The 10,787-nt window shown below is 39.3% G+C and overlaps 1 protein-coding gene across 1 annotated transcript in view; it reads right to left on the bottom strand.

Annotated features, from left to right (window-relative positions):
- Nucleotides 1–10,787, bottom strand: part of LOC103596496 (chromosome unknown open reading frame, human CXorf58) — a 28,912-nt gene that overhangs the window by 7,167 nt on the left and 10,958 nt on the right. The window contains exon 7 of the mRNA XM_008580137.1: nt 1,046–1,177. Within this exon, the coding sequence (XP_008578359.1) occupies nt 1,046–1,177 (132 nt within the window). The remainder of the gene's footprint in view (nt 1–1,045; nt 1,178–10,787) is intronic.

Here is a 10,787-nt window from a genome sequence, read left to right as displayed (position 1 = left end):
AGATGACCGGTAAGGGGATCTTAACCCTTGACTTGGTGTTGTCAGCACCACGCTCAGCCAGTGAGCGAACCGGCCATCCCTATATGGGATCCGAACCCGGGGCCTTGGTGTTATCAGCACCGCACTCTCCCGAGTGAGCCACAGGCCGGCCCGTTAAGGGAAAGAGAAAGATGCTAGGAGTCCCCTTCTTCCTGTCTTTGAATAGAGGAGCTGAGGATGTGATAGCCATCTTTTTACCATGTGAAGGAAGCCAAGAGAACTGAAGAGAAGCTGATCCAGAACCCTGATGTCCTTGAGCTGCTGAATTAGCTAGCCTAGGAACTGCCTATCCGGGGCCTTCTTTCATGGGACAATAAATGACTTTTATTGTTTAAGCCTCTTGTGGCTGAAAATATTATGTAACTTGTGGAAGAAAGCATCCAAACAAAAGAACCCTTCCTTACTCCTTTCATACACTTGTTTAACACCATGTAGCTATTTTTTATTTTATTTTTTTATTGAGATAAAATGCACATAATATAAAACTCACCATTTTAACCATTTTAAAGTTTACAATTCAGTGTTTTTTAGTACATTCACGATGTTGTGCAGCCATCTCCACCATCTAATTCCAGAACATTTCCATCATCCCACAGAGAAAGCCTGTATTCCTTAGCTATCAACCCCCCAAACACAAAAAGCCACATATTGCATGATTCCATTTATATGGAATATCCATACTAGGCAAAGCCATATAGACAAAAAGCAGATTGGTGGTTGACTGGAGCTGGAGTGATGGAGGAATGGGAAGTGACTGCTTACTGGATGCAGGGTTTACTTCGGGGCTAACAGAAAGGTTCTGGAACTAGATGGTGGTGATGGTTGCACAACACTGTAAATATACTTAATGCCCCTGAATCATACACTTCAAAAAGGTTAAAATGATAAATTTTATGTTGTGTGTATTTTACCACAATAAAAAAATACACAGTTCTATCTTCTCAGAGGACAGGGTCAGGAAGGCTTTTTTTGTTTGTTTTTCAACATCTAAATCTAAATTGCTTACTTGCATGTAATCTTTCATGGTGACAATATCTATTTTATCAGTTACTTTAAACTTCTGGAAAAGATGTTCATCTTCCATAATTTGATGATAAAATTTCTTTTTCCCCATTATTTTGCAAGCATCGACCACTGCCTATAAAGAAAACAGAAAACAGACTTTAAAAAATAGTATCATAGCATTAATTATCAGCACACACTTTACATATCTTTTCCTACAAATACATCAAATATTGTTCCTTTCTTCTAACAGCTTACTATTCAATAGATAGGCTGCATTTACAAATTATATAGGGATTTTTAAACTACTTAAAATTTCTTTCCATGATCACATCTACATAATTTTAAAATGTAGCTAGAGGACTGGCCGGTTAGCTCACTTGGTTAGAACGTGGTACTGATGACACCAAGGTCCTGGACTCAATCCCTGTACCAGTCAGCCATCAAAAAAGAAAAAAAGAAAGAAAGAAAAAATGTAGCTAGAAGATTAGCAGAGTCCACAATGCTCAGAAAGCCACAGTTAAAAAAAAAAATCTGTTTTCCCTCCTCAAAAAACATTTTTTCCCTTTAAAACACAAAATGAACTTATAATGTCATTTGCGCTGTCAAGGCACAGAAAACATATCTGGAGATTAAATAGGCTGTCATAGGAACTGCAATGAATGGTCTTACTGTGACCAACTCTCTTTTATGTGGTAGTTAATATAGTGCCCCCAAATGGAAACATGTACGTTTCACATTGCTTAGGCCTCTATCCCTTTCAGACTTCATTCTCAGTAGCCAAAGAGTAACAAATTAAGGGGTTTTATTCCTCTCCCAGTGGCGTCAACATTTTGTACTCAAGGAAAGCACCCGAGAGGTCAGAGAGAAGAATCACAGAAAATACAAAGGCTCAAATCCTGTCTGGCCCTATCTGCATACCCTTTCGCATATACCCATACTTGTGCTAAGAGCTAATGCAGACTGTGAGTAGAGACTTAAGTACTCCCCACCCTCTTCTAACACATATTTACATTACGGATCTGTGCTTCTGGCCACAAACGGTATGTGTATGTGAAGGGAAGCTGGCAGAAAGGAAAATTCAAATATCTTTTGATTCCAGATCAGTGCTTCTTTTCCTTCGTATCTCAGAATGTGATATTTGTGGAAGTACCAGTATGGGAACTCTACGTTATAATGCTGACACGAGGCCATAGAAGAGTGGTTGAGAGAGGATCGAAACTCAGAACCTCTGGGTTTTTTTTTTTTTTACTTAACACACAATACAACAGCAAGCCTTACTGTATTTTTTTTTTGTTTGCATTGTCCCTTCTCCACAGTGTTGTGATCAGTTACCATCACAGCATCTGTCACAATCTCCCAGCCTCTTCCACTGTTATGCTCATCTATTATGGAATCTGACAAACCAATAGGTGAAATAGTTTCAAAGAGACTTTTCCTCCCAGTGAGAGTAAGATGTGATCTTTTAAGAAAATAACACTGTGTGATTGGCATGGTTTGTCTTCGGAGAAAAAGTGATTTCAAATGAAACACATTACTGCTTTATGCATTTAAGAGCAAAAGGTAGATGAAAACCCCAAATGTCTTTTTTTAAAAAAATTTTATCAATATACAATGTGGTTGATTTTTGTGTCCCTTTACTGAATCCTCCCTCCCCCCCATCAACTTCATATCTGTTTGCTTGTATTAACAACTTCAAAGAATTGTGATTGTTGTGTCTTCTTCTCACCCCTCCACTGTTTGTGTATTTATTTATTTACTTTTAGCTCCCACAAATAAGTAAGAACATGTGGTATTTCTCTTTCTGTGCCTGACTTGTTTCACTTGATGTTTTCTCTAAGTCTATCCATGTTGTTGCAAATGGTAGTATTTCATTCTTTCTTATAGCAAAGTAGTATTCCATTGTGTAGATATACCACATTTTCTGTATCCACTCATCTGATGATGGACATTTGGGCTGGCTCCAACTCTTGGCTATTGTAAATAGTGCTGCAATGAACACTGGAGTACGGGTATCCCTTCGATATGATGATTTCCATTCCTCTGGATATATTCCCAGCAGTGCAATAGCTGGGTCATATGGTAGGTCTATCTGCAATTGTTTGAGGAACCTCCAGACCATCTTCCATAAAGGCTGCACCATTTTGCAGTCCCACCAACAGCATATGAGAGTTCCTTTTTCTTCACAACCTCACCAGCATTTTATCATTCACAGTCTTTTCTTTTGGATATTAGCCATCCTAACTGCAGTGAGATGGTATCTCAGTGTGGTTTTGATTTGCATTTCCCAAATGCTGAGTGTTGTTGAGCATTTTTTCATGTGTCTGTTGGCCACTCATATATCTTCCTTTGAGAATGCCTATTTAGCTCCTTGGCCCATTTTTTAATTGGGTTACTTGTTTTTCTGCCGTAAAGTTGTTTCAGTTCCTTGTATATTCTGGATATTAATCCTTTGTCAGGAGTAGTTTTTCATTTCCATTTGTGTGGTATATCTTTTTTCCATCCTTTCACTCTTAGTCTATGTGTGTCTTTTCAGGTGAGGTGAGTCTCTTGAAGGCAGCATATAGTTGGATCCACCTTTTTAATCCAGTCAGTCAGTCTGTGTATATTTTGCAAATATTTTCTTCCACCCTGTTGGCTGTCTTTTAACTCTGTTAATTGTTTTTTTTTTTCTTTCTGCTTTTTTGCAGAAGCTTTTTAGTTTGATATAATCCCATTTGTTTATTTTTTCTTTGGTTGCCCGTGCTTTTGGGGTCATATTCATGAAGTCTGTGCCCAGTCCTACTTCCTGGAGTGTTTCCCCTATGTTTTCTTTAAGAAGTTTTATTGTTTCAGGGTGTATATTAAATTCCTTAATCCATTTTGAGTTGATTTCGGTGTATGGTGAGACATATGGGACTAGTTTCATACTCCGACCTATGGATATCCAGTTTTCACAGCACCCTTGCCAAAGAGGCAGTCTCTTCCCCAACGTATAGGCATGGTGCCTTTGTCAAAGATCGATGGCTGTATATGTATGGGTTGATTTCTGGATTCTCTATTCTACCATTCATCAGTGTGTCTGTTTTTATGCCAGTACCATGCTGTTTTGTTTATTATAGCTTTGTAGTATAGTTTAAAGTCAGGTAGTGTTATGCCTCCAGCGGTTTTTTTTTTTTTTTTGGCTCAGAATTGCTTTGGCTATTCATGTTCTTTTGTTATTCCATATAAATGTTAGGATAGTTTTTTCCATTTCAGAGAAAAATGTCACTGGAATTTTGATGGGGATTGCATTGAATCTGTAGATCATTTTGGGTAGTATGGACATTTTCATAATGTTAATTCTTCCAATCCAAGAGCATGGGATATCTTTCCATTTTCTTGTGTCCTCTTTAATTTCTCTCAACAGTGGTTTGTAGTTCTCATTGTAGAGATTTTTCACATCCTTGGTTAACTTTATTCCTAAGTATTTAATTTTTTTGGTGACTTGTAAATGGGCTACCTTTCTTGATTTCTTTTTCTGCATGTTCACTGTCACAGTATAGAAATGCTACTGAGTTTGTGTGTTGATTTTGTATCCTGCAACTTGGCTGAAATCACTTATCAACTCTAAGAGTTTTTTGGTAGAGGCTTTAGGCTGTTCAATATATAGGATCATATCATTCACAAACAGGGACAGTTTGACTTCATCTTTTCCAATCTGGATGCCCTTTATTTCCTTCTCTTCTCTGATTGTTCTGGCTAGAACTTCCAACACTGTGTTGAATAGTGGGGAGAGTGGGCATCCTTGACTAGTTCCTGTTCTTAAGGGATGATATTGGCAGTGGGCTTATCATATATGGCTTTAATTATGTTGAGATACTTTCCATCTATACCTAAATTGAAGGAATGTTGAATTTTGTCAAATGCTTTTTCAGAATCTATAGAGATGATCATATGGTCTTTGTGTTTGATTTTATTGATATGGTGTACCACATTTATTGATTTGCATGTGTTGAACCAACCTTGTATCCCTGGGATGAATCCCACTTGATCATAGTGTATAATTTTTCATATGTGTTGCTGTATTCTGTTAGCTAGTATTTTATTGAGGATTTTTGCATCTATATTCATCAAGGATATTGGCCTGAAGTTTTCTTTTGTTGTATCTTTGTCTGGTTTTGGTATCAGGGTGATGTTTTCCTCATAGAATGAGTTTGGGAGAATTGCCTCTGTTTCAGTCTTTTGGAATAGTTTATAGAGAATTGGTATCAATTCCTCTTTAAAGTTTGGTAGAATTCTGCAGTGGACCCATCCAGCCCTGGGTTTTTCTTTGCTGGGAGCCTTCTGATAACAGCTTCAATCTCTTTTATTGTTATTGATCTGTTCAGATTTTCTACATCTTCTTGACTCAGTTTGGTAGCATGTCTGTGTCCAGAAATTTATCCATTTCCTCCAGATTTTCAAATTTGTTGGCATATAGTTGTTTATAGTAGTCACTAATGATTTCTTGTATTTCTGAGGTATCAGGTGTAATATCAACTTTTTCATTTCTAATTTTTGTTATTTGGGTATTCACTCTTCTTTTTTAGTTAGCCTTGCTAATGGCTTGTCAATTTTATTTATCTTTTCAAAAAACCAACTTTTTGATTCATTGATCTTTTGTATCATTTTTTGGGTTTGTATTTCATTAAGTTTTGCTCTGATGTTAATTATTTCTTTCATCTGCTAACACTGGGTTTGGATTGTTCTTGTTTTTCTAGTTTTTGGAGGTGAAGTATTAGGTTATTCATGTGCCATCTTTCCATTCTTCTGAAGAAAACATTTAATGCAATAAATTTCCCCCTTAGTACTGCTTTTGCAGTATCCCACAGGTTTTGGTATGATGTATCATTATTTTCATTATTTTCAATAAATTTTTTGAGTTCCTGTTTAATTTCTTCTTGGATCCATATGTCATTAAGTAGAATGCTGTTTAATTTCCATGTATTTGTATAGTTTCCAGAATTTCCTTTATTATTGATTTCTAATTTTAATCCATTGTGATCTGAGAAAATACATGGGATAATTCCAATATTTTTGAATTTGTTGAGACTTGATTTGTGACATAACATGTGATCTATCCTGGAGAATGTTCCATGTGCTGATAAGAATGAATATTCTGAGGTTGGTGGGTAGAATGTTTTGTAGATATCTGCAAAGTCCAATTGGTCTAAAGTGCTGTTTAGATTTTGTGTTTCTCTGCTGATCCTTTGCCTGGATGATCTGTCCAGTATTGATAGTGGGGTGTTCAGATCCCCTGCTATTATGGTATTAGTGTCTATCTCCTTCTTTAGGTCTAATACTGTTTGCTTTATAAATCTGACTGCTCTGACTTTGGGTGTGTATATACTTATGACTGTTATGTCTTCTTGATGGATAAATCCTTTTGTCATTATACAGTGGCCTTCTTTATATCTTTTATGGCTTTTAGTTTAAAGTCTATTTTATCAGATATAAGAATAGCTACTCCGGCTCGTTTTTCATTTCCATTTGTGTGGTATATCTTTTTCCATCCTTTCACTCTTAGTCTATGTGTGTCTTTTCAGGTGAGGTGAGTCTCTTGAAGGCAGCATATAGTTGGGTCCACCTTTTTAATCCAGTCAGTCAGTCTGTGTCTTTTGAGTGGGAAATTTAATCCTTGCATGTTAAGAGTTGTTATTGAGAAGTGTTGACTTACTCCTAGCATATTACTGATTTTTGTTTGGCTGTCTTAAGTGTCTTTTGTTCCTTTCTCTCTGATTTACTGTTTGTCTTCTGTATTTGTTGGTTTCTTGGGGTGGTGGATAAACTTTTTTTTCTCTCTTCATTGTTAGCATTTTTCTTTTACTAGTGGGTATTGATTTTTCCTGAGTTTTTATGACAGTGGTGGTTATTTTTTAGGTACCAAACCCAGTACTCCCTTGAGAATTTCTTGTAAGGATGGTCGTGTGGTAGTGCACTCCCACAGTTTTTGTTTGTCTGAGAAATATACTACTTGTCCTTCATTTCGGAAGGATAGCCTTGCTGGGTAGAGTATTCTTGGCTGGCAATCTTTGTCGTTTAGTATTTTAAATATATCATCCCATTCCTTTCTGGCTTTTAGGGTTTGTGATGAAAAGTCTGATGTTGGTCTGATTGGGGCTCCCGTATAGGTGACTTGGCTCTCTTGCAGCTTTTAAGATTCTCTCTTTGTCTCTGAGTTTTGCCAATTTGAACATAACATGTCTTGGAGAGAACCTTTTTGGGCTGAATATGTTTGGAGATCTTTGAGCTTCCTGAATCTGGAGATCTCTGTCTTTCCCTATACTTGGGGAGTTTTCTGCCACTATTTTGTTGAATATGTTTTCAGTGCAATCTCCTTTTTCCTCCCCTTCTGGAATACCCATGATTCAGATATTTGGGCACTCAAGGTTGTCTGTTATCTCTCTTAGGTTTTCTTCAATTTTTAAAATTCTTTTTTCTTTTTGGTCCACCTGTGTTATTTCAAACAGCCCACCTTCAAGGTCAGAAATTCTCTCTTCTGCTTCTTCTAGCCTGCTGGTTAAACTCTCTGTTGTGTTTTTTATTTTGTTCAATGGATTCTTTAGCTCCATAAGCTCTGCTACATTCTTTTTCAGTGCATTGATCTCCTTGTACATTTCTTCTTTCAGGTCCCGTTTACTTTTCCTTATCTCATCATGTTGTCTAGCTGAGTTTTCTTGTATCTCATGTAGTTTCCTTAGAATTATCACTTGAAATTCCTTGTCAGTCATTTCAAGGACTTCTTGTTCTATAGAATTTAGAGCTTGAGAGTTGTTATTATCCTTTTGTGGTGTACTTTCCTGATTTTTCATATTTCTGGTATCTTTCCTTTGGTGTTTAGTCATTGTGGCAGGGGACTTTACGGTCCACTCATTTGACCCTATTGTCTGGCTAGGATTCTGTCAGTACTGCCAATTTGGCACAGCTACCTCAGTGCCTTTGGGTGGGAGGCTTGGGCCTCTCTTGGGGGGCCTCTCTGGGCTGTGTGCACTTGCCTGGGCTGGGGGTCCTGCAGCAGTGGCTACCTGCTCTGTTGCACAGGTGCCTCGGGGCACGTGGTCATGGCAGCTCTCGGGCCTGTCTGGGGGGTCTCTCTGGGTGGCGTTCACTCGCCTGGGCTCCTTACTGTATTTTCTATTCCAGTTCTCTCTTTTGTTATCCATAATATTCCTTTTTTATTTATTTTTTGAATTCCAAAGATTAGAAGATCACAGACACATATGGAAAATAAAAAAGGAAGAATATGTTCAAATGGTTATAGTTTTAATCCTAATGCACTAAATTGTAGGGACAGAAACAGTTTACTAAAAATACGACATAAAGTCTTCCTATAGGTAGATCATTTTTGCTTTCCATTTCATTAATTTATTTATGTATTATGCATCAAAAGAAAAGACAGTATTGGCACATCTCTCCATTAGGCTTTCTTGCAATTAATTTTCTGTGAGTTCTTATTAACCAGCCCCACAGTGACATGAAAGTCAAAAACAAATAATTGTACACTGAACAGGTATGAAAACTAAATAATTTCTGCTTTAGGAATTTCTTTAGGCCTAACTATATTTTGCTTTAGCTCAAGTTACTTAGAAAAGGTATTTATTGTCAGTTCCTCCCTACACTGCCACACTCAGCCACCACCAACAATCTCTCCAAGACCCAGTTTCCTTATTTGTATAGTGTCTCAGCTGTGTCTGGCCCATTCCAGCTCTCAACCAAAGAAAAACATGCCTGGCAGGATAGGGCAAGCTCTCTGCCCACTTTAAGAGGGGTTTGAAAAAGTTTGCCATCCAATGGTGATGGAGTTTGGATGTGCTGTCCCCTCCAAAACTCATGTGGAAATTTGATCTCCAATGTTGCAGTGTTGGAAACTGATTGAGTCATGGGGGCGAATCCCTCATGAATGGATTAATGCTCCCCCTGGGGGAGGGGGAAGTAATGAGTGAGTTCTCACTCTATTAGTGTTTAAAGGACCCTGGCACCTCCTCTCTCTCTTTCTCTTGCTTCCTCTCTCTTGCTTCCTCTCACCATGTGATCTGCTTGTACCCACCAGCTGCCTGCCACTTTCTTCCAGGAGTAGAAGCAGCCTGAGGCCCATGCCAGATGCAGCTGTCCCAGAATCGTAAGCCAAATAAACCTCTTTTCCTTATAAATTACCCAGTCTCAGGTATTTCTTTTAGTAGCAACACAAAATCGACTAAAACAGAAAATTGGTACCAGGAGTGGGTTGTTACTAAACAGATACCTGAAAATGTGGATGCAACTTTGGAACTGGGTAATGGGCAAAGCTTGGAGGAGTTTAGAAGACTTAGAAGAAGAAAGAAAGATGAGGGAAAGTTTGGAATGTCTTAGAGACTTATGTGGTGGCAAGCAGAATGCTGATAGAAATGTGGACAGTAAATGCCATGCAGATGATGAGGTCTCAGATAGAAATGAGGGACTTATTGGAAATTGGACAAAAGATAACCCTTGCTACACCATAGCAAGGCACCTGGCTGCAGTGTGTCCATGCCCTTGAGCTTTGTGGAAGTTGGAACTTAAGAGTTGCAAACCAGAGCTTTTGGTGAAAGAAATTTCTAAGCAGCAAAGCATTAAGGAAGCTGTATGGTTGCTTTTACCAGAGCATTTGGCCAAAGAAATTTCTAAGCAGCAAAGCATTAAGGAAGCTGTATGGTTGCTTTTAAGAGCCTATTCTGACTTATGGCGGCAAAATCATGATGTAAAGCCAGAATTTAAAAGGGAAGCAGAGCATAAAGGTTTGGAAAATTTGCAGCCTGGCCAGGCGGTAAAGAAACAGAGAGCCGGAGAACAATGCAAGGGTGAAGCAGATAAACTGTTTGCTAAAAATTTATCTTGGTGGTGAGGCAGCCCCAGATGCTAAGAACCAGGACAATGGAGAAAATGCCTTAAAGGCACTTGAGAAGTCTGGAAGGGTGCCCCACCCATCACAGACCTTGAGGCCTAGAAGGACTGAGTTATCCTGGAGGACAGACCTGGGGCACAGCTGCCCTCGGGATCTTGCTCCCTGCATTCCAGCTGCTCCAGCTAGAGCAGTCCCAAGTGTGGTTGGTGCAGCAGCCCTGGAGAGTAGAGGCCCAAAACCTCGGTGGCATCCATGTTGTGTTAAGTCTGCAGGCCAGCAGGACATGCAAGCAGTGTGGACGTGGCAGCCTCCACCCAGATTCCAGAGGATGTATGGAAAAGCCTGGGGGCCCAGGCAGAGACCTGCCACAGGGCCAGAGCCACTGTTGAGTCTATCTACTAGAGCAATGCCAAGCAGAAAGTGGGGTTGGAGCCCCCACAGGGAGCCTCCACCAGGGAAATGTGTAGTAGAGCCAAGGCAGTGGGACCACCATGGAGACCCCAGACTTATGGAGCTACCAGAGTGGAACATCAGCCTGGAAAAGCCACAGGCACCAGTGCAGCCCACTGGGCTGCACCTGGCAGAGCTGTGGTAATGAGGCTGCCTGATGCTTTGGGGGCCCAGATGCCCAATTGTGCCCAGGATGTAGGACTTGGAGTCAAAGAACGTTATTTTGGAGCTTTAAGACATAATGTCTCCCCTGCTGGGTTTCAGACTTGTTTGGGGCCTGTTTTTCCTTTCTTTTGTCCTATTCCTCCCTTTTGGAATGGGAATGTATACCCAATGTCTGTTCCACCACTGTATCTTGGCAGTAGATAAATTTTTTTTTTCAGGTTCACGGCTGGAAGGACTTTTGCTTTTGGTCTCAGATGAGACTTTGGACTTT

Source organism: Galeopterus variegatus, unplaced genomic scaffold (genome assembly GCF_000696425.1).
Source record: "Galeopterus variegatus unplaced genomic scaffold, G_variegatus-3.0.2 Scaffold2032, whole genome shotgun sequence".
NCBI classification, from domain to species: domain Eukaryota; kingdom Metazoa; phylum Chordata; class Mammalia; order Dermoptera; family Cynocephalidae; genus Galeopterus; species Galeopterus variegatus.
The sequence above is the reverse complement of the archived record's forward strand: the minus strand, read 5'-3'. Positions and strand labels throughout refer to the sequence as shown.